At 36.0% G+C, this 25,294-nt stretch overlaps 2 protein-coding genes across 4 annotated transcripts in view; one reads left to right on the top strand and one right to left on the bottom strand.

Moving 5' to 3' along the window:
- Nucleotides 1–4,409: 4,409 nt before the first annotated feature.
- On the bottom strand, nucleotides 4,410–6,696 carry LOC141398198 (uncharacterized). Its single transcript, XM_073975430.1, has 4 exons — nucleotides 5,843–6,696; nucleotides 5,673–5,787; nucleotides 4,757–4,916; nucleotides 4,410–4,690 (listed from the first exon to the last, which is right to left on the bottom strand). The coding sequence occupies exons 1-4, from the start codon at nucleotides 6,283–6,285 to the stop codon at nucleotides 4,410–4,412; spliced, it is 999 nt and encodes a 332-aa protein (XP_073831531.1). The 5' UTR covers nucleotides 6,286–6,696.
- Nucleotides 6,697–14,575: 7,879 nt separating this feature from the next.
- Nucleotides 14,576–25,294, top strand: part of PGAP1 (GPI inositol-deacylase) — a 48,987-nt gene continuing 38,268 nt past the window's right edge. Inside the window, exons 1-4 of one of the 3 annotated variants that reach the window (XM_073978915.1) lie at nucleotides 14,576–14,634; nucleotides 14,695–14,862; nucleotides 14,940–15,086; nucleotides 15,151–15,226. In XM_073978915.1, coding sequence (XP_073835016.1) covers nucleotides 14,728–14,862; nucleotides 14,940–15,086; nucleotides 15,151–15,226 — 358 coding nt within the window. In that variant the 5' untranslated portion in view covers nucleotides 14,576–14,634; nucleotides 14,695–14,727. Of the gene's footprint in view, nucleotides 14,863–14,939; nucleotides 15,087–15,150; nucleotides 15,227–25,294 lie in introns of all 3 variants that reach the window. The other 2 variants (XM_073978916.1, XM_073978917.1) reach the window with 2 other exon arrangements.

A 25,294-nucleotide genomic window follows, 5' to 3' on the forward strand; every position in this document is an offset into this window, starting at 1 on the left:
GAGAAACTCGAGAACATCACGATGGTGATTGAAAAGAGAGTAGAAAACGTGGAAGTACAAATTAAAGAGTTGGATAAAAAGATTTTGTCTGTTGACGAGAAATTTCTGGCTCAAGATGAGAAGATTCTTGGCATAGAAAAGAAAATGTCGGAACTGGAAATTAAAGGCGGTCCAGTGAGAGCTATTCATAACACGATAAAAATCAAGCCAAATTACAGTTCGAGACATTGGCTGCTAGAGATTCTTGGAACGACAACGACAAGGCGGTATCACTCCTTATGGCATTGAAGGGTGATGCTGCTGACGTATTACATAGTATTCCCGCCGCTTCTAGGAACAACTATGGAGATATAATGGCTGCTCTTGAACGTAAGTACGGTAGTGAACACAAGCAAGAGATCTACCGAATGGAACTGAGGGGAAGAGTCCAGAAGCCAAATGATACCTTACAAGACTTTGCGGCTGAAGTAGAGCGGTTGGCGCAGTTGGCATATCCAGGAGAGACACATCCATTGGTGGACCGCATAAAGATTGAGACATTTGCAAGTGGTATTCGTGATCCAGAGATAAAATTTGCGGCGTATGCGGCACCGATAGGAACATTTGCAGAAACCGTGTCATTTGCCCTGGCCCAAGAAACCGCGAGGATGCTGGTGAAACCTAAAGCCTACAACGTGAGGAGGCTGCAAGTTGAGGACAACAATTCCCAGACCGTTGTCGATCCGCTAAAGGATGCACTAATGCGTGTGAAACGAGGGGCTGGTAAAACGAGAAAGACTTGCTACAACTGTCGTAAAGCTGGACACATTGCACGAGAATGCATATTGCAACGACCAAGGCTCAGATCCACCTCACCGCCTTCAAAAAGCGACGACCAACCGGTGGCCAAGAATCTGGAAAGAGAGACATCAGGTGAATCAAATAAAATGAATTCCGTCAATCACGAGGCGCCGCTGGCAGAGGATGAAAACGATGGTCCCACAATTTCTATAGCCATAGTCCAGCAGGAGAATCACAACCTAACGGTTAAAGGCTTCGTCAATGGTGTATTGCGTACCTTGACATTGGACACCGGTGCAACAAAGTCCATTATTAGACCGGATTTGGTAAAAGGGAAGGTATTGCCATTAAATGGAGTCAAATTGCGGACGGCCACAGGCGAGACTACAACGGTGCATGGAAAGGCCTACCAAAGGCTGAGCATGGGTAGAAAATCGGTAAATTTCGATTTTATAGTGGCCGATATTGTGGACGAAGCTATACTTGGTGTAGACTTCATGATTGCCTTCGATATCAACCTGGACATAAAGCACCGTGTGATGACATGGTCCAATGTGGAAATACCGATAAGTGTGGGCTACAACGAGAAAAGCAAACATCGCCCAAAGGCAGAATCCGGCGAGATCGCTGTCGATGTCCGTACGCTGAAGGTGGAAGCCGGAAAAATCTCGCAACGAGGAGGAAAAAGCGAAGATGTACGTCGAGGAAAGGTCCATCGAAAAGCGGCCGTAAAACAAGGAAGGACAAGTCCGATGAAGACCAGGTGGCACTTAGGAAGGTGACCACACAGAAAGAAGGTATAACGTCAAGATTCCTGGAGAGAAAGCAACGTTGTCCAGAAGAGCAAAAGTCCAAAGCTGACGCAGTAGAGGGTACATCTAAATCAGTTGCCACCTCTACGGAACGAGAACTGCGTCTAGTCATGAGGAGCAGGCTTAAGCGGGAGGCAGTGCTACCAATGCCCATACCACCGAGAGGGAACTGTGCCTATTCGGGACGAACAGGCTTAAGCGGGAGGCAATGTTACGAATGTAACTGATAGGTTTAAGTTAATTTAGTTTAATTTCCGTTAATTTAAAAATTTGAATTGTAACGTAAAGTTTTTATTACGCAGTTACTTTATTTAAGCAACAACAACTACCATGTAGAACACTCTTCATTATTCTAGATGTTACTTTACCTTTTATTAATGTGCTTTTGTCTGTTTTGTCATAATCATGTAATTATCGTTTTGTTTGTTGTTGTAATTACGTCATTACTGTGCTTGTCGTCCGCCTGTATTCCCCCACGTATGTATGTGAGTATGGTTGTTCGCTTAGTGCGAATGTGCGTCTGTGTGTTCGTTGCACAGATTCGAGGTGTTGCCAGACTTTCTGGATAATTCTAGACCAAGGAGACTTTGGGGTATAAATACAGGGGAACTGGCAATGACGAGTTGAGTCGTGTTTTAAGCGTTGAACTGAACAGATCGGCAAAAGAGTAGCTGCGTGCTAACTAGAGACTGGCTGTGTGCTTTGTAATTAAAGTCGGTTCTGAATAAGTGTAATAAAGTAAATAAAGCATTGTAGAAACGTAATCTAAAACGAACCCTGTTTTATTTGGTACAAATCGTATCGGGGAATAAAACAACGTCTACACGGAGATTAGTTAAATCTAATTCCGTAACAATATGAAGAAGTTATTATGGGAAATAGTTATTTTTTCTGATGAATATATTTTTTCTTCCAAAAATATACATATATCCCTAACATAGAAATAAATATATAAAATGTCGTAAGGAATTTGACACTAACATTACAGCCCAGTTTAGTCAGAAACAGGCGGTTAATTTTTCAAAAAGGGAAATGTTTGATTGTTCTAAAACAGAGGTACACACGAAGAGCCTGCTATTCTAGGTGATTGTATGGGAAAGAGAAACCAATTATTCTAAGAGTAATTACATGGCAAAATAATACAGGTCCAACGGGAAAAACAGCTGATTGTCACACTAGTTGTCAATATGCATTATTGTGAATAAAACTACATACAAAAGGTAAACAAGCAATTCACAACAATGCTTTATTGTGAACAATTGGACCAAATTTCCTTTAGAGGCACTTGGCGGAAAATATCGGCATTTTCCCCACACATAGCTCATTCTATTCTGATTCCAACGATGTATAATTTTTGTCCCGGAAATGTATACTTCCCGAGATATAGGCCTCGGAAGTTCCGGAAAATCCCTATGTTAGGCTTAACCCAGCAAAAAGTTTGTATCCGCGGATGCAGTTAAATCACTAGAACAGTTGCCGCTGGAGTACATCTTTTCCTATGAATTCACTTATGAATTTTACAAGAGAGCTCGCAGCTAGGATGCACTCCATTTTGCTTCCACGGCACACAGCTAGGATGCACTCCATTTTCGATCCAAATCACAGCCTTTGATGTAGTGTTTTGTATTAAATTTAAATGCGGATGCTATAAATGCAGGTCATTGCAAATATCCCAAAATAAATAAAATGCAGTGCTTATTCGTGTAACACAAGAATATTAACTTTATTACATTAACAGAAATTATAAAAAGCTCTCCATTAAATTTGATCGTAAGTTAGTTTACTTCCTCTGCTCTGCTTTTTATGACACCGCAATTAATATTGCTTCATCATCCAAATGGTTTTTCATTTTTCCTCCTACTCCAGTTCAGATTTCCAAAAAAAACCCAACTCCACTTCAAACATAATTTGCGTCTCGTGAATTACAGCAATGTTCGTAACTTTAGCTGCATTTCTTTATTTCTTTAAACAAATTCTTATAATTTTAGACACTCTTTCTTGTGTTCAGAAAAAAGACTAGGGATCAAAAAATTGGCTTGCTTGGCTAGGGATCTTTATGCGAGTGCTTCTAAAATGTATCGAGCGGAGTGCACTTTTCATAACTCCGTGTGGACTACATCGAAAGATGTATTGAAATCATAACTCTGTATTGCACTACTTCCAAATTTTTTTGCAGGGAAGTTTAACATATTTACGAAACTCGTATCGTATGAAAATTTTATTATTACTGGTAAGTCTCGTCTCCCCCAACACAGGAATACAATTATATGGGGGAAGTCCACACTTCCCGAGAAATAGGTCAATGAATTTTTGTTTCAATTTTTTCCCTAAATAGCCGGCCTTCTGCCGGGGATTTAAGACTTTCTCCTATGGACAGGTGCAAATCTCGGGAACGGGAACAAATTTTTCTCCCAAATTTTTTCTCCAAAGCTTTTTCGCATTGACAGTTTCTACACACACACAACAGAACATTTTTGCTATTGTTTGTTTCTATTTGGTGTATGTATGCGTTTGATTGAACGATTATGATCCGAATGAAATAAATACTATTGCTGTGTTCCAGAACCTGCAAGAAGCTACTAATTTTTACTACGATAACATTTTTTCTTTATGCTATCGAAAAAAAATAGTAAAAATTAGTACATTCTTGCAGTTCTGGAACAGACCATTTATTTCAAAACGTCCATTGCCCATAGGGACTTCCACCACAAACGATGTATAAAATATTATTCTAAATAAGATGGTCTCACACTCTTTTAAATTTAAGTAAAAACGTCATTTTTATTGCAAATTAAAAAACAGAGATTCTTTGGAATGCTAAAAGATATGTGGACCACTTAGGCTACTGCTGTTCTGCCGTTTTGTTAATGCTGGAACAATTGCGGCCTCCACCTTTGTTGCCATTAAATTGGCACTAGTTATCAAATCATTGCTAACCACAATAGGCGGCGTTGCAGTCATTGCGGTGTCCTTGAAAAGATTAGGTTTGGCCAATGGTGTATTCTCTGGAGATTCTTTTAGTCTTTTCAGCAGCAACTGGGGAGCAAATATGGAGAGTAGTTTCTTTTGTACTGAAACTAAGATGAAATTTAAAATTCCTGAAAAAAGAAACAAAACATTGAATCAATCATAATTATCTAGGGAGTTAGCTGGGAGAGACCTACCTGATATAACATTAATACCTGCTATAATGGAACATAGTCTTATTATAAAATTAATAAGATTTTCCCGATCGGTGCGGACAATATTTTTGTATCCTTCCCTCTTTTCCAGTCCATTGATCGTTATGGCATATCGAAAATTATGGAAATGACCTTGGATGCCCTGGATGTGAAGAATAAAATACACATCAGCTTTGACATCGACGTCTTGGATAGTAGAATTGCACCCAGTACCGGTACAGCTGTCTATGGTGGTCTGTCGTTGCGTGAAGGAATCTATATTGTCGAAACACTGAGTGAAACGAAGCGTGTGCAAGGTTTTGATTTGGTTGAAGTTAATCCTAGTTTGGCTTTTTAGTAGTTACTACTTTTATTATTATTTTTTCCAATTATTTAAAATAATTTTTCAAATTTAATATAACATTTTACTGTGGTCTTATAAATATATATAAATGTGTATACATATTTTATCTGTTTATATATTTTATATGTGTATATTTTATATGTGTATATTTATTTCAAATAGAAAGTTTTTATAGTAGTTGTTCTGTTTTGTCTTCTTATTTCTTTAATTAATTTTTTTCTTGTTCTAATAACCTTGAGTAGTTTTAATTCATTTATTTTAAATTAGAAAGAAAAGTTTCCGTAAGGAGGTATACAATTTAAAAGTCAATTTAGAAGTCTTTTTTTAATCTTAAGTATTTGTTTGCTTATTTTTAAGCTACTATATTTAAGTCATGAAATTGTGACAGCTGGGCATTACAATTGAAATAAAATTGAAATTGAAAATTAATAATTCATGTTTTATCATAGTTGCGTATAATAGTTGTGTATAATATTTTAACAATTTGTTTTTCTTTTTTAATATAACAATATTTATACTTTTAGTAATAATATAAATTTATGGAGGATTAAATACCATATCCTTGAAGAAATAATTATTATTATTATTATTATTATTATTATTATTATTATTATTACTGTTATTGTTATTATTACTGTTACTGTTGTGCTCTTGTACATGTTGCAAATATCTGCAAAAATATAAACATAAACAAAATATGAAAAAAATAAAATAAATATACTTACTGTATTGAAGTTTTAAATCTTTGTGGGCATCGTGTACATCCAAATGGAGTCACATGACTTCTTTCATGCCTCTTTAATACACCCTCGCTATTAAAAGATTTACCGCATGTGGGGCATGTGGGTATTCTGGATGTTGTTGCTGCTCTTGTTTCTGCAGCATGCATATACACTACATGCCTTTTGGCGTTGGATTTATTGCTGTAAATCCTTTGGCATATATTACAGGAATATTTCATGTTTCCAATTGGCCTAATGAATACCCTGGCCGATGCAGTCGGTTCGGCCAATGCAGTCGGTCCGGTCGATGCAGTCGGTTCGGTCGATGCAGTCGGTTCGGCCAATGCAGTCGGTTCGGTCGATGCAGTCGGTTCGAATGATTCGTCCGAACCGAATGTATCGTCCAAACCGAATGTATCGTCCAAACCGACTGCATTGGTTTCCATATATGTCGGTGTTGGTGTTGTTTCTGGTTGTTGCTGCTGTTGTTGTTGTGTTTCCTGCTGTTGTTGTTCAATATATATCTCTTTTGTTTCTGGTTGCGTTTGTTGTGGTTGTTGCTGCTGTTGTTGTTGTGTTACTGTGATATAAATGGTTTCCCATATAGATATATCAGTTTGGGTTCCCTTGTCTGCCGTTTCTGTCTCCGTCTGTACTCCTACAGTAGCAGTAGTAGCTAAAATTAAATTGGTAGCCAGGAAAGCTGCTTTAAATGGCCAAAATTATATTTACTATGCCGACTTCAGGCAAATTTTATATTTTTTTGTACCTAAAGTCGGCATCAGCAAAAATTGCACAATTATAAATACAGTAGTTTTGATTTTTCTGCCAATCGTTTTAGTGCTAATTTGATTTTCCTGCCAAAAAACTAAAAAATTTGCATTTTTGTCAAATTTTCAATGCAAATTACACTTTTAACTGCTAATTATCTAAGTGCGAATTTTATTTAACTACCAATAATATTGTTACGAATGTAACTGATAGGTTTAAGTTAGCTTAGTTTAATTTCCGTTAATTTAAAAATTTGAATTGTAACGTAAAGTTTTATTACGCAGTTACTCTATTTAAGCAACAACAAGTATCATGTAGAATTATCTTCATTATTCTAGATGTTCTTTACCTTTCATTAATGTGCTTTTGTTTTGCCACAATCATGTAATTATTGTTTAGTTTGTTACTTCTTTATTGCACTTGTTTGTTGTTGTAGTTACGTCATTACTGTGCTTGTCGTCCAATTGTATTCCCCCATGTATGTATGTGAGTATGGTTGTTCGCTTAGTGCGAATGTGCGTCTGTGTGTTCGCTGCACAGATTCGAGATGTTGCCATATGTGTTCTGGAGGACTCTAGAACAGGGAGACTTTGGGTTATAAATACCGGGGAAATGGCAATGACGTAGTAGTTGTGTTTTAAGCGTTGAACTGAACAGATCGGTTAAAGAATAGCTGCGTGCTAACTAGAGACTTGCTGTGTGCTTAGTAATTAAAGTCGGTTCTGAATAAGTGTAATAAAGTAAATAAAGCATTGTAGAAACGTAATCTAAAACGAGCCCTGTTTTATTTGGTACAAATCGTATCGGGGAATAAAACAACGTCTACACGGACATTAGTTAAACCTAATTCCGTAACAATTGGTGTCAGAAGTGGGATTACGATAATCCTACAATGAAGATGAAGTTCAAGGATCTACGAAAGGAAGATTTGAAGAAGGAGCTAAGTAAGTTGGAGTTGTGTTCTACTGGCAACAAGGCCGAACTACAAAAACGCTTGTTGGAAGAGTTCGAGCGCCGTGGAATGAACATCGACGAATATGAGTTTGATATTAGAGATGAAACTTCAGACGCGGTTCCGAGTTATACGGAGGTTGCAAAAGTTATTGCAGTAACGTTGGCGAAGGAATTTAGTAAGAGAATGGAAGAGGAATCTATTGCAATAAATGAAAGCTTCAAATGTCTGACGGAGGAATTCGACGAAAAATTGGAAGAATTAGAGGCAAAAATCAGCGAAAGACTCGATAATATTACGCAAGTTATTGGAAAGCGATTCGAATTTATGGAAAACCATTTAAAGAAATTGGATAGGCAATTTCTGGCCCACGACGAGAAGATTGTGAATCTGGAAAAGAAAATGTCTGAACTGGAAATCAAAGGAGGACCAGTGCGAGTAATTGATAACACTCTGAAATTCAAGCCTCCGGAATTCGACGGATCTACATCGTTTGATGTCTTCAAATTACAATTTGAGACGGTTGCTTCGAGAAATTCGTGGAACGATAACGACAAGGCGGTTCGACTACTTATGGCATTGAAGGGCGGTGCTGCTGACGTGTTACAGAATATTCCCGCCGCTTCTAGAAACAGTTAGGGAGATATAATGGCTGCTCTTGAACTTAAGTACGGTGGCGGACATAAGCAAGAGACAATGGTGAAACCTCAGGCTTGCAATGTGCGGAAGCTGGAAGTTGAGGACAACAATCCTCAGACCGTTGTCGAACTAATGAAAGATGCACTAATGCAGGTAATAGATAAAGTGAAACGAAGGGCTGGCAAAACGAGAAGGACTTGCTACAACTGTCGGAAAGCTGGACACATTGCACGAGAATGCAGATTGCAACGACCAAGGACCAGATCCGCCTCACCGCCTTTGAAAATCGAAGACCAACCGGTGGCCAAGAATCTGGAAAGAGAGACATTAGGTGAATCAAATAAAGTGAATTCCGTCAATCACGAGGCGCCGCTGGCAGAGGACGAAAACGATGGCCCCACAATCTCTATAGCCATAGTCCAGCAGGAGAATCAAAACCTAATGGTTAAAGGCTTCATCAATGGTGTTTTGCGTAACTTGACATTGGACACCGGTGCAGCAAAGTCCATTATTAGACCGGATTTGGTGAAAGGGAAGGTATTGCCGTTAAATGGAGTCAAATTGCGGACGGCCACAGGCGAGACTACAACGGTGCATGGAAAGGCCTACCAAAGGCTGAGCATGGGTAGAAAATCTGTAAATTTCGATTTTGTAGTGGCCGATATTGTGGACGAAGTTATACTTGGTGTAGACTTCATGATTGCCTTCGATATAAACCTGGACATAAAGCACCGTGTGATGACTTGGTCCAATGTGGAAATACCTATTAATGTGGGCTACAAAGAGAAGAAAAGCATGTGTCGCCCTAGCGCAGAATCTGACGAAATCGCTGTAGATGTCCGTACGCTGAAGGTGGAAGCCGCCGAAAAATGGCCAGTACGAAAGCGGAAAAATCTCCCAACGTGGAGGAAAAAGCGAAGATGTACGTCGAGAAAACGTCCATCGAAAAGCGGCCGTACAACAAGGAAGGACAAGTCCGATGAAGACCAGGTGGCACTTAGGAAGGTGACCACAAAGAAAGAAGGTATAACGTCAAGATTCCTGGAGAGAAAGCGACGTCCAGAAGAGCAGAAGTCCAAAGCTGACGCAGTAGAGGATACATCTAAATCGGTTGCCACCACTACGGAACGAGAACTGCGTCTAGGCAAGAGGAACAGGCTTAAGCGGGAGGCAGTGTTACCAATGCCCATACCACAGAGAGGGAACTGTGCCTATTCGGGACGAACAGGCTTAAGCGGGAGGCAATGTTACGAAGGTAACTGATAGGTTTAAGTTAGCTTAGTTTAATTTCCGTTAATTTAAAAATTTGAATTGTAACGTAAAGTTTTATTACGCAGTTACTTTATTTAAGCAACAACAAGTATCATGTAGAATTATCTTCATTATTCTAGATGTTCTTTACCTTTCATTAATGTGCTTTTGTTTTGTTTTGCCACAATCATGTAATTATTGTTTAGTTTGTTACTTCTTTATTGCACTTGTTTGTTGTTGTAGTTACGTCATTACTGTGCTTGTCGTCCAATTGTATTCCCCCATGTATGTATGTGAGTATGGTTGTTCGCTTAGTGCGAATGTGCGTCTGTGTGTTCGCTGCACAGATTCGAGATGTTGCCATATGTGTTCTGGAGGACTCTAGAACAGGGAGACTTTGGGTTATAAATACCGGGGAAATGGCAATGACGTAGTAGTTGTGTTTTAAGCGTTGAACTGAACAGATCGGTTAAAGAATAGCTGCGTGCTAACTAGAGACTTGCTGTGTGCTTAGTAATTAAAGTCGGTTCTGAATAAGTGTAATAAAGTAAATAAAGCATTGTAGAAACGTAATCTAAAACGGGCCCTGTTTTATTTGGTACAAATCGTATCGGGGAATAAAACAACGTCTACACGGACATTAGTTAAACCTAATTCCGTAACAATATTTGGAAAAATTAACGCATTTTCACAGATAAATTTTTATTTACCAGCCAAAACTAAAATCACGTAATGCGACTGTTGCTAACTCATGCACAGGGTCTTTTGTACAGAAGAAAACTGTCTCATTCAGCGCATCTGAAAACGTCAATTTTGAAATCAACATGGAAAACCGTGCATTATTTAACCAAGAACTATATAACCAGATTTTTACTGGAGCCGTCCGTCCCCCATTCAACGAAGAACAGAAACATGTTCTAATTGTCAAAGTATTGCTTGGCAAGAGGGCGTACATCAACGATAAACTGCTCCTAGGATCACACTGTCCCGATGTTGTCGATGTCGATGAGTGGCTACCAAATTTCCCAATCGGATTCTCCAACGCAACAACAGCAAAACTCAGACAATTTTTTGGAACCATGGAGGAGAATCTCCGAAAGCGCGTTCTGTCTTTTGACGCACTAAACGTCGAAAACGAAGACGACGGAGTACGCTCTCAGTATTGCTTCTTACTAACCAGCATATATAGCGATTGGACCCTTCTCATTGGCACCTTGGGTCTGGAAGATTACACTGCACACAACTTAAGGGAGATGTTAACAGAAGTATACAATTCAGCTGAAAGCATCGGAGCTAAAATAGTAATGGCAGTCTGTGATTCATGTCCCCTGCATCAAAATATCGTTTCGCCACATTACGAAGAAGGACATTTTTATTATCAAAACAAACTTTTGGCCTTCGATATGTATCACGTTCTTATAAATATTGGGAGATTATTCTTAAATGGAGATATAATATACCAAGGAACGACGCTTAATTTTACATTCGTCGATGTGTATTGCAAAAATCAAAATAATTTGAGGAGAGGATATTTCTACGATCGTTTCAACATGGAAGTATATAAAGAAATTTTCTGTGATCAAGTTGTGTGGGATCTAATGCAACTGGCGGAGTGGTACCCAAATGATGATGATTTACAGGACTTAAATCATACGATAACATTTGTCAGACTGATGTCAGAACTCATCAGAATGTTATCAACAGATATAACAGATGTGTCGGAAAAAGTTGCAATTATTGGAAACATGAAACTATTTCTAGATATAGCTGAGATTCCAAATAGGATGATATTCGTTGGGACGTTGACAGTGTGGGATATGATGCTGGCCGCCTACGAAAATATTAATATTACAAAATTAACGACACATTGGACAATAGAAGAATTTTTCTACGGTATATGAGCACGTGTAAATACTTTAAATATAGGACCTAATTTTAATACGCCCAGTTCTTTGACAATGTACTATGCCAAGAGTAGATTTGATGCGGCTATTGAGCACACAAATACTTACGAACAAGCGGTAATACCCCAGCAAAATTAAATGGAAGTGATTCCATGTGAAATCATGATTTCACTGGTTCTTTTGCATGAGTGCGAAAGGAGTCGTGAAAGATCCCATCCTTTTCATCGAATTTTCATGAGTGCAATTGAAGTCGTGAAAGGTCCGATCTTTTTCATCGAATTTTCATGAGTGAAATCGAAGTCATGAAAGATCCGATCTTTTTCATCGAATTTTCATGAGTGCAATTGAAGTCGTGAAAGATCCGATCTTTGTCACAATATTATCATGAGTTCAAATAAATTGATAAGTAACCGCACAATAAATTATCAAATACTCATATACCCGAATAATTGTGTACATGCAAAAGTAATTGTTAAAATGAAAATAAAAGTCAGATGAAAGTGGTCGATAGTGGCAAAATTTATATATTTTAATTAAAAATACAATGTAAATTGATATAAAACAAAAGAAAAATATATTTTGTGTTTGGAAACCTGTTTCGTTTGTGGATATTAAAAAGAAGTATGAAAAAGACCCGGTCTATAAACCACGAGCTTCCCCAGCCGACCAACACCGATATAGTAAAACATATCGAGCTGCAATTATTGATTATTGGGTTGGTTGGGCCATGTTAACTGGATGGATAAAGATGCCACCGGCATATGAATATGAGCCATTTGACGTTATGCGACCCGAGGGAACAAAACTCCAATGGAAAGATCACGATATCACAAGCATGGCATGCAAAGTGAGAGAAGCAAAGTAGGAGATCGGTAAAATAAGTATAAAAGAGACCATAACGTGGTAACTATTACAGGATAAGGTTTTTCTTTTGAAATAAAATAACAGAATTCAAATTTATACTAGATTTCCCAAACGATGAGCTTGGTTCAGAGATTGACACATAATTTATCGAATATTGAAAAAACGGAACCCCCAAGATGAAAGAAGTATCTTGCAGCCATCGGAAGAGATAAATATGATATTGCAGATTAATATAATATATAATTTTGAAAATTACATACAAAATAAAGAAAAATAACATCTGGCGATACAAATCATCTGCGCATTGTATTCTTATTAATTCAACAAATTACATAATTGTATTGCGATTGGCAAAAATCCGGATCCAAAGCATTGGTGCAAGAAGCCATGACAATGAACTGGTGCAAGAAGCCATGACAATGAACTGATGCAAGAAGCCATGACAATGAACCGGTGCAAGATGCTATGACAATGAACTGGTGCAAGATGCCGTGACAATGAACTGGTGCAAAATGCCATGACAATGAACTGGTGCAAAATGTCATGACAATGAACTGGTGCAAAATTCCGTGACAATGAACTGGTGCAAAATGCCGTGACAATGAACTGGTGCAAAATGTCATGACAATGAACTGGTGCAAAATGCCATGACAATGAACAGGTGAAATCAGGTGTCACTCCCTTGTAAATTTCATCGGTGATTCACCTAAATTTGCACCTATGACAAGTCACTTGCACCTATGATTCAACTCATGATCTGTCATCGAACATTTTGCTGGGACTATATAATAGCGACTTAGAATTTCCAAAGTAAATAACTTTTTAGATTTAAGAAATATTTGTAAATTTTAGTGTTAATGTAAATACATATATAAATATAGACAATTTAATTAAATTATACCTTATTGTTTTCATTAGTTTTGTAAATAATCGATCTCTTGATGGGAGGGGGGTAATTTAGAAGTGGATGCTTGTCTAGAAGCTACTGAAGTTGTACTATTCAGATACATTTTGAAGATGCTCCACCCACCATGTGTAATACACCTGCAACTTTGTGTATACCCAAAGTACCATGCAAACGACAAGCATCAAATTTCTCTTCTGGTAAAACATGGCCTCGATGTTCTCCATCTCCTCCTCTTCCATCTGCTCTCTTCTCGACGTTCTCGGGAACTTTAAAGAGAACATCAACTATGAACAAGATCAACTCTAGCCAGAGAATCTCTTTAGAAGGAGAAGGCAGGCGGATTTGCAAAGAGGCTCTGACATTCCTTTATAATTTGACATTTGGGGAAGCAAGCAAAGCAAGCGACGATTGATTCGGTTCTGGCCTTAACGAAATTGGTTTCAAGAAACCTTGCTAGTCTGACCATCTACCTCTTTCCACTCCTTGCTATTCGGGTAGTAGTTATTGGCGGTGAGATGGGTATTGTTTGTGGGATCCAACAAAATGAATTATTGAACTTAAGTTGTATTGTATTTTTGCTCAGTTTTGCTTTTTTTATGTAAATAATTTAGTTTTTTATAGGGTTATGTACATTGTATGTATGTATGTATATAGTTAATATAAGATATTGGCCATATTGGCTTCTTTATATTACAATGTAGAAATAAATACATAAATGAAATGAAATGCGTCCACGTACGCCAAAGAGTTGCAAAATGTTCACTCCTCTTTCAATGAATAGCTTTCTCTTAAGAAGCTTTTTACACGACAAATTTGGACGAGCAAACAAAACATGTTTGCCGGCTTCTGAGACTTTGACATTTGTTCCAGTGTCATTGTTCGTTCCCGTCATGGCCCAATTATAGGTCCTCCGGCAAAATCAGATGATTTCGATTTGAGCTGTCAAAATTCATATTTGTCATTTGAATTCGCTGTGAGGTATTGAAATGTCGAACTGTATAGAAACAGGGAGATGTGTCTCGAAAAAAAAGAAAACAAATAAACTTAATGTTGTACACGTAAAATGTCAACATTTGTCGTGTTTGTATGAGAATTTAATTTACAATAACTTATTTTAGCAGTTCAAGTTCGATCAGCTGGTATTTTCTGTTTCGTCAAACAAAAATAACTACGGTAACAACTTTTTCTCGGAAAATGTTTTGTATGTATCTACCTGAATTGACAGAAAAGAAATTCGCCTCAAAAATGTTTTCGCCTCTGTTTATGAATTTTGACATTTAAAATCTTCGTTTTTCTTTGAATTCGCTTGATGGAGGACCTATTATTGGGCCATGGTTCCCGTACATTGTGAAAAAATGTGTATGTGTCATTTTCGAAGTTTTTATTTTTCGACAGTAAAAAATTACGGGAACGTAGCTAGTAGTGTGTACCCCTTTTAACAGCTGATTATCAGCTTTGTTTTTTGTTTAGAATAAGAAGTATAGGAGGACAGAAATATTTGCGAATGGTAAATAATAACATTCGTCTGTTTTCATTTCAAGAAATAAATTGTCGTTTGAAACTTTAGTGCAGATAAGAGAACCTTAGAAAAATAATAAGTATGTTTAAAAATGCGTCAGTAATAATAGTGTTGGCGTCATGCCTTTGTTTCCTTTATGGAATAAAACATTTATTTTTGGAAGTAGAGGAAAATGCTTGCCGAATGACGTATATGTTTGGCGTTCCTCAATTTTCTGTAAGTATAGAAAAATGTATATTGAAAAGTATAGAAAAAATTAAAAAAAAAAACTGTTTATTGAATATATTTTAAAGAAAGTAAGCTTTGAAGATAACGAAAAGTTCCCACACTACGGTTTATTCTACTATTACGAGGGAAGAATACTTAAGGATGTTAATAGTATGAAATTACGAGGAGCGCCGGTAATTTTTATTCCAGGAAATGCAGGCTCTTACAAACAAGTAAGTGTTACTTTATAGAGATTATCTATCTACTTATGTTCTCAATATTTATAATCTTAAATAGGTTCGTTCTTTAGCTTCGGTTGCGTTGCGAAAGGGAATGGATAATGAGAGGGGTATACATATGGACTACTTTTCCGGTAAGCTTTTTAAATAAACATAGTTTCTTATTTTGTATACAGTTTGTCCAGGTAATGTTTTCGAACCAAGAAAACAATTTTTCTTTATATATATATATATTTTTTGTGAATTAATTTATGAAAAGTTACAAATTACTGTAGTAAAATGCTGGGGTTTAGTAAAAATTAGCTGGTCTTCTTCATGATTATAGTATGTCCAGATTTAAAATTCCCTTTTAAAATTCCATCCTGCACCTACACATACCCCCAGTTTTTGTAACTTATTTTTGTTCGTTCGTCTATATTCGTAATAATTTAGGCATTCATAGCTCAGCCCCCAGATGACATACACATCTAATTTTTCGTATACCCGTTCCATATATCATTAAGGATTCCTCATTTAAAAATCAGCGCTCTACATTTGCGCTAAAGCGAGTAAATCGATCTACAAAATTTGACAATTCGTGTGAGAAGAATAAAAATTTTTACAAAAACTGGGGGTTAGCCCCCGAAAGTTTGCGTTCACCTTACTACTTTTCAAAAACGATACAAAAACATTACATAAATGGGTAAATGAGAACAGATGATTAAAAAAACAGCTGATCGAACCTGCTAAATGTTGCTGGGAAGAATTCTTTCAGTAACTTTTAGCAATTTCTCAGCAAACAACTGTCAAAATTGTTCTCTCACTTCGCTCTCTTTTACTGAACTTTTGTGTAAAAAGCCAGCATTTAGTAACATTTCGTAATAATTATTACAAATTATAACGTAAAAAGACACACATATTCTGTAAAAATGTAGACAAAATGTCTTTAAACTTTCAAAAGTTTTCAATTTTGAATGTATTCATAAACAAAACATACACACAAACCAAAGGCAAGTACAATATTGAACATTTTTGTCGATTTTTAAACAACGACTCTTTTTGTGTTGTTTTCATAACAACATTTTTAACAAAAGTTGTTAAAAATTGTTTACAGAATACAAACGTTGTTAATTATGTTGTTAAAACAAAAAAAAAATGAAAGAATTTTTAGAAAAATCATTAGATATGTATATTTATTGCATCTACATGATCATGTGAGGGTAATAGAATATACATATTCGTTTCTGGGCTGTAGTTTTAGGGATTATCTCAACCAAAGGGTTATTTAACATTTTTATAAAATTACTAGCAAAATGCCCGCTACTTCGTAAGCGGAAAAGGAATAATATACAAATAAACAATATTTAATATGGAGAACACTGAAAAATTTGATGTACTAATACCTATTTGAATTGATATTTAATTTCTTTCAAGTACTGCTCGTACACGTTTTGTTCCAATTTCAAAAAAACCTCTTCAACAACGGCCTACATTTTAAATTCCAGTCCATGTTTTATTAGAACGGTATGGGTATTTTGAAAATTTTATCCACATTTTCCAACCGAATTTTGGAATTTGTGATATCAAAATGTAGAAAACCATTATTCAGAAGATGTTACCCTATATAACAGTTCATTTTTGAGACATATTTGCTCTGTTCCAGAACCTGCAAGAAGCTACTATTTTTTACTACGATAACATTTTTTCCTTTATGTTATCGGAAAAAATAGTAAGAATTAGTAGATTCTTGCAGTACTGGAACAGACCATTTATTTTAGGCCTTTTTTCTCAGGATGTAAAAACCTTCTTGTAAAAGTTTTAGCTCTACTTGTTCACCCAATGTCAATGGTATTACATGTTGAAACCTTTCATACATTTAAAGGCAGATTTAAATAAACATTCTGATCCAATCTCAACAGTTATCCTCATAACAAATTTCATTTATCGATTCACCTAATACCAGTGCTTCAATATTTATTATTATTTAATACTTCTAGTACACTTATTGTACGACCACCTATAACAATGAACCTGACAAATCAATAATATATCAGAATTTCACTTCTATTGCTTAGCCCAATACCAAATTTATTGCAATTTTGTACTTTTCACGCACTAATGATATAATTTCATCTTCATTGCTACACCCAACGTCAAATTTAATAGCATTTACGTAGTACATTTCGTATTTCTCATTAAGTCATCCAGCCCTCAGCCTAATTTTAGAATTAGTATGCATTTCAAAAAATCCGTATCTAAACACCAACCGAAATTCCACCTACAGTATCGGCCAAAACTAAAGCACCCCCTCATTACATTTTTTTAAATGATAATTTTTTTTTATGAAAGCTAAATTTTAAATTTATTTTTTATTTTTCTTTTTATTTATTTATATCTTTATAATTGGAAAATACAAAAATAAGAAATTCAGAATTTAAGAAACAAAAGATACAATTCAAAAAACATTTTAGGTCGCAAATATAAGCGGACAAAACTAAAGCACCCCCCCATTTGAGGTACAACAAAAGCTATTGAAATCAATATTTCGTTGGGTATCCTCTATTCTGGATGACACAACCACATCTTTTAGGCATAGAGGATACTAAATTATTAATTATTGCAGGCGAAATATTTGATTTTCGGAAAATTTAGCTTAAATCCTCAAAATTCTGAAAATCGGAAGTTACCGTTATATGGGGGCTATACCCAAACGTGGACCCAGGTCCACGATTTTTGGTGGATATGTTTTGTGACCACTAGGAACCCTAAGTACCAAATTACAGCTAATTTAGTAGGAAAATGTGGCTTAAATATCCGAAATACCGAAGATCGGAAGGTACCGCTGTAAGGGGGCTATACCAAAACATTAGCCGATATTGTTCATATTCATCCAAAAATGATGCTACAGCATTCTCTGGTCAAATACAATATCGCTTAGGTTTAAAAATTAGCAAAAGAACGAATTGCAGAAGAACGGTAGACGCCGGTTTATTCAGTCGACGACCAGCAAAAAACAAAAAAACCTTTCATATCGACTAAAATTGAAGGAGCCAGACTGGAATTCGCCAAGACCCATTGAACTGTTTTCCGATGAATCTATGTTTAATTTAAAGTATTCAGATGGTAAAAGGCATGGACCAAATGGGCAACCGTTAAATCCTAAATATTGCAAAGACACTGTAAAACATGGAGGCGGAAGGTTTTTTGTTGGTCGTCGACTGAATAAGCCGGCGTCTACCGTTGTTCTGCAATTCGTTCTTTTGCTAATTTTTAAACCTAAGCGATTTTGTATTTGACCAGAGAATGCTGTAGCATAATTTTTGGATGAATATGAACAATATCGGCTAATGTTTTGGTATAGCCCCCTAATAGTGGTACCTTCCGATCTTCGGTATTTCGGATATTTAAGCCACATTTTCCTACTAAATTAGCTGTAATTTGGTACTTAGGGTTCCTAGTGGTCACAAAACATATCCCCCAAAAATCGTGGACCTGGGTCCACGTTTGGGTATAGCCCCCATATAACGGTAACTTCCGATTTTCAGTATTTTGAGGATTTAAGCTAAATTTTCCGAAAATCAATTATTTCGCCTGCAATAATTAATAATTTAGAATCCTCTATGCCTAAAAGATGTTATTGTGTCATCCAGAATAGAGGATACGCAACGAAATATTGATTTCAATAGTTTTTGTTGTACCTGGGGTGCTTTAGTTTTGTCCGCTTATATTTGCGACCTAAAATGTTTTTTTGAATTTTAATAATTGTTTATTAAATTCTGATCTCCTTATTTTTGTATTTTCCAATTATAAAGATATAAATAAATAAAAAGAAAAATAAAAAATAAATTTTTAATTTAGTTTTCAAAAAAAATTATAATTAAAAAAAAATGTACTGAGGAGGTGCTTTAGTTTTGGCCGGTACTGTATATCCCATCATGCAACACCAAACTGGTACCAAATTTAGTACTTATAGTATGTATAAGTTTCCTTTTATCCAAAACTATATCCCAACAGCGATTTAGTATTTTTCGTGTAAATTAATACGAATTTCCAAATCTTCCTCTCTATCTCCACTCTAAACGTCAACTGCTATAATAATACCGAATATCACAATTTCAGCTCTACCCCTTCACACAATAACAATTTGGACCAAATTCTGTGCCATTTAGTAATTTTCGTACACTTATTGTACGTATATCCACAACCACATCCATAGCTCAATCCTACACACCAACAGCAGCTATAATACCAAATTTCCGAATTCCACCTCTATTCATAATACCATTAATACTTTTCGTATGAAAGTACGAATTTCAATAACTATCTCCAACAGTAATTGCGAATTTCAGGATTCCACCTCTATCCGTCCACCCAAATCTAAATTGGAGCAAGCTTAGTACCATTTATTACTTTTCGTATCCATAAGTACGAATTTCCAAAACTTCCTCATTCCCACACTCCAACAGTAACCTTAACTCCAAATTTCAGGATTCCCGCTCTATTCGTTCACCCAAATATAAATTGTACCAAATTTAGTACCATTTAGTACTTTGAGTACCCACAAGTACGAATTTCCGAAACTACCTCAATCCTACACTCCATAAGTAATCTTAATTCCAAATTTCAGGATTCCTGCTCTATCCGTCCACCTAACTTTAAATTGTACCATATTTAGTACCATTTAGTACTTTCCGTACCCATAAGTACGAATTTCCAAGACTAAGTCAATCCTACAGTCCAACAGTAATCTTAATTCCAAATTTCAGGTTTCCCCAAAATCCAAATTGTACCAAATTTAGTACTTATCGTACCCATAAGTACGAATTTCCAAAACTTCCTCAATTCTACACTCCAACAGTAACCTTAACTCGAAATTTCAGGATTCCAGCTGTATCCGTTCACACAAATATAAATTGTACCAAATTTAGTACTTTCCGTACCCATAAGTACGAATTTCAAAAACTACCTCAATCCTACACTCCATAAGTAATCTTAATTATAAATTTCAGGATTCCAGCTCTATCTGTTCAACCAAATCCAAAATGTACCAAAAATAGTACCATTTAGTACTTTCCGTACCCATAAGTACGAATTTCAGAAAATACCTCAGTCCTACACTTCATAAGTAATCTTAATTCCATATTTCAGGATTACAGCTCTATCCGCCCACCTAAATTTAAATTGTACCAAATTTAGTACCATTTAGTACTTTCCGTACCCATAAGTACGAATTTCCAAGACTAAGTCAATCCTTCAGTCCAACAGTAATCTTAGTTCCAAATTTCAGGATCCCAGTTCTAGTCGTTCCCCCAAATCCAAATTGTACCAAATATAGTACTTTTCGTACCCATAAGTACGGAAAAAAATTGTTTACAGAATACAAACGTTGTTAATTATGTTGTTAAAATAAACAAGTAAGAAAAGCGTTAAGTTCGGTTGGGCCGAACTTTTTATACCCTCCACCACAAATTTCAGCCATTTCGGTGGATTAATGTAGCCACAACCTTAAAAATACCGAAATTCGGAAGGTACCGTTCTATGGGAGCTATATGATGGCGTGGACCTATACCTACAAATTTCTGGGGGAAGGTTTTATACGCCTAAAGAAGACTAAATACCAAAATTAAGCCATATCGGTTTGATAATGAGGCTAAAACGTTCAAAATATCGAAAATCGGGAGATATTGTATTATGGGGGCTATATCAACACGTGGACCTATATAAACATTTTATGGTAGAAATGTTTCTTAGCCTCTGGAAACACAAAATACAAAGTTACAACCGATTCTTTGGTCAAATGGGTCTAATACATTCAAAATATATTAAAATGACGCGTACTTTATAAGGGGTCTTATGTGGGGACTATACCAAAACGTGGACCTATATAACCCAACTTTGGTAGGAATGTTTTCTGGCCTCTGAAGACACAAAATACCAAATTACAACCAATTCTGTGGTCAAATGGGTCTAATACATTCAAAATATATTAAAATGACGCGTACTTTATATGGGGCCGTATATGGGGGCTATACCAAAACGTGGACCTATATAACCCAACTTTGGTAGGAATATTTTTTGGCCTCTGGAGACACAAAGTACCAAATTACAACCAATTCGGTGGTAAAATGGGCCAAATATCTTAAAAAGTCCTTAAAACGACGACGCGTCACGCGTCATTTTGTATGGGGGCTATACAAAAGCGTGGACCTACATAGCCCGCTTTCAATACCAAAAGTCCTACGTAAATATAACATATTTTCCCAAAATTTCATGAACCTACGTCAATCCGTTCGGACGCTAGAGTGATTTCCACAGACGGACAGACGGACGGACATGGCTATATCGATGTAGAATTGCACGCTGATTAAGAATATATATACTTTGTGGGGTCTACAATGATTATTTTGAGTAGTTACAAACGTAGTGACAAACTTAATATACCCCCATCCTATGGTGGAGGGTATAAAAAATAAATAAATAAAAAAATTTTGTTGTTAACTATTGACAAAATTGAAAGTATTTTTAGAAAAATCATTAGATATTGTTGTGTGTATGGTATGATAACAAGTGAAGTTTATTTAGTAAAGTTCATGTTTATATACTTAACAAAAGAAAGACAGGGCGTTACAAATTATATTAAATTTACATAGGTATGTGTTTACACTACATCTCCCCTTTTTAATTCAATTAAGATAAAGTGTAAAATTGTAAACATATTTTAATTACATATTAGCTGTGTCTTTTTACGTCATAATTAGTAATAATTACCCAGCAAAATGTTCGATGCCAAAGATGACATTCAATCATGGGTGCAAGTGATCTAGCATGTCATCTTTTTAGCATCTTCATCGATGAATTTTACATGAGCGTGGACCCCAAAAGATGACGTTCTTTTCTGGATCCTAAGCAAGCAATGCTTTGGCATGTCATTTCCACCAATGATTTGACATGTCATTTTCACCAATGCTTTGACACATCATTTTCACCCATGCTTTGACATGTCATTTTAACCAATGCTTTGGCATGAAATTTTCATGTCTTGTTTGGAAAATGGAAATGCTGTATTGAAATATGGTTTTCATGAAAAACAAAACTCTTTATTAATTCAAACGAATTCATGAAATAGCTACAATTAATTTATCAGTTTAGTTTTTCAAAAGTTTACATCCAAAATTGCAATGTAATCACCACCGCTGCAACGCAAAAGATTACTTCCTCCGTTCTCCGCAACTGATATTCTTTCATCTTACAAAAGGTTTTTTCAATTATCTTCCCATCACCAGTTCAGATTTCAACATGGACTCCAAATGCACTCCTTTAAGTATTTTTATTTCGTAAATTACTTTTATTTTATAATTTTGTTATTTTATAACAACATTTTGGTAATTTATACTCTTTTGTCCTCGGGGGAGCCTGTAACCCCTAGAGGACGCGTCCCCAGGTGGCGGATAGGGGAATGCTTCCCAGATATGGGTGGTAAGAGGGAAATCAAATACCTCTCGCGGACCAACAGGTAGCGGTGTCTGTTTCCACAGTGGGCGGCTGCAAACAGCGTCTGTACTCTAAGAAGAGCGGCTGAAACGAGGACGGAAAACTTACAACCCATCAGAAGATAAGGGGAAATCACTGATGTATTATCCCTTGAAAACCATATTACAATGAATGCAGAAACAAACATATGGCCCTCAATCTCCGGTAACTCGAGGGTGCTAAGAATCCCCGGAGGTAAAACTAAAAAGACGCTTAACATTGGTACTTGGAATGTTAGAAGCCTTTATGAGTCAGGCAAATTAAGCAACACAATATCCGAAATGGAAAGACTGAATATAGATATCCTAGGTGTTTGCGAAACCTGGTGGCCGAATGTTTCGGAATTCGTATCCCATGGTGCCAAAATCTTCTTCTCTGGAAATTCGAACAAGAATCATAGGAATGGTGTTGGGATTATCATTAGAGGGAACATTTCCAAAAGCGAGGTAGGATTTTTTCCAAAGTCAGATAGGACCATGATGATCAAAATAAAAGCAAGGCCGCTCAACATCAATATAATTCAAGTATATGCTCCCACATCAGACAGAAGCAATGAAGAAGTAGAAATGTTTTATGAGGAAATAGAAAGTCTTGTTAAACTTACAAAACCCCATGATATAAATATCATCCAAGGTGATTTTAATGCAAAAGTAGGGAGAGGTGAAGTAACTGGTGTTACAGGACGATATGGATTGGGCGAAAAAAATGAAAGAGGCGAACGACTCATTCAATTCTGTCAAGAATTCAAGATGAAGATAGCAAATACACTTTTCACTCTACCGCCAAGAAAGCTCTACACTTGGAAATCTCCACAAGACAGAATTGGCAACATCATTAGAAACCAAATAGACTTCATTCTTATCAACAGGCGACACTGCTCATCAATAAGGAAGGCCACAACATATCCGAGTGCTGATGTACCATCTGATCATAACCTTTTAATGGCAAAGATACGCATAAAACTAAAAACTCATACTAAAAAGGCACAAAGTAAAAAACTTGACTTAGGAAAACTTCAAAACCAAACACTAAAATCGGATGTATGTACAAGAATAAATACAGAGCTGAATAATGTCGACAGCGAAGATATAGAAAATATATGGAATAATGTAAAGAATACTATAAACTCAATAGCCAGAAACACCCTAGGCAATTTTATAAAACCAAAGACCAAAAATTGGATGACTCAAGAAATCCTGCAGCTAATGGATGAAAGAAGAGCATTTAAAAATAAAGATTACGAAAAGTACTGGGAACTAAATAGAGAAATTCAAAGGGAGATACGTAACGCAAAAAATAATTACCTAAATACTCAATGTCAGGAAATTGAAAGACTTATGAGCCTACATGACGATTTCAACCTGCATAAGAAATTGAAAGAAGCATCTGGACAATATAGGAATACAAATCCATCTATCCTTTTCAATAACAACAATGAACCGGTCTTTGAAATTGCAGAAAAGAAACATATCTGGAAAGAATATATCCAAACAATATTTAAGGATGATAACAGATCAAGCTACGTTAACAATGCACCAGATTATATGACAGGAAACAGCATCACAAATAATGAAGTAGAATCAGCAATAAAATCCCTTCGAGATGGAAAAGCTACAGGGCCTGATGAAATTCCAGTTGAATTATTAAAAATGCTAAATAACAGCAACATTGAGCTACTGACAAAACTGTTTAACTACATCTACGATACTGGTATATACCCACAGGATTGGCTAAAATCCACCTTCATAACAATACAAAAAAAAACCCCATGCCAAAAAATGCAATGACTATCGTCTCATTAGTTTAATGAGTCACGCTCTTAAAATTTTTCTTAAAATTATCCAGAAGAGAATATATGAGAAATGTGAAAAGGAAATGGGAGAAACTCAATTTGGTTTTAAGGAAGGAAAGGGAACCCGTGAGGCTTTATTCTGCATACAAATACTCGTTCAAAAATGTAGAAATGTCCACAAAGACGTATTTTTATGCTTTATAGATTACGAAAAAGCATTCGACACTGTGCAACATGATAAGCTCATGGAAATTCTCACAGCAATTGGAATCGATGAGAAAGAGATAAGGTGTATTAAAAGCTTGTACTGGCACCAGACTGCCCAAGTCAACATAAATGGAGATTTAACTGAAGATGTAGCAATATCTAAAGGAGTTCGACAAGGATGCATTTTATCCCCACTACTCTTCAATATTTACTCACAAAAAATTTTTCACGAAGCAGTAGATGGCATCCAAGAAGGTATATTGATAAACAACAATTACATAAATAATATCAGATATGCTGATGACACTACATTAATATCCGACAGCATATCAGGCCTACAAAATCTTGTTGATAGACTAACATCAAGTAGTGAGTTGTATGGTCTAAAAATAAACACCCTCAAAACAAAATTTATGATAATAAGTAAGAACAACGCTCACAACGAGTTGATTTTAAAAATAAAAAATTTCCATATTGAGAGGGTACAAAGTTTCAAATATCTGGGAGTTTTGCTAAATGATCAATGGGACTACTCAAAAGAAATCAAATGTCGCATAGAAATGGCAAGAGATGCATTTCATAAATATAAAAAAGTTCTAATAAGCCATGATATAAATGTTGCAACAAAATCTCGTTTAATAAAAGCGTATATATGGCCAGTCTTGTTATATTCAGTCGAAGTGTGGACGTTGAA

The sequence above is a fragment of the Musca autumnalis genome, unplaced genomic scaffold, assembly GCF_047663935.1.
Source record: "Musca autumnalis isolate F117 unplaced genomic scaffold, ASM4766393v1 scaffold_3, whole genome shotgun sequence".
Taxonomy (NCBI): domain Eukaryota; kingdom Metazoa; phylum Arthropoda; class Insecta; order Diptera; family Muscidae; genus Musca; species Musca autumnalis.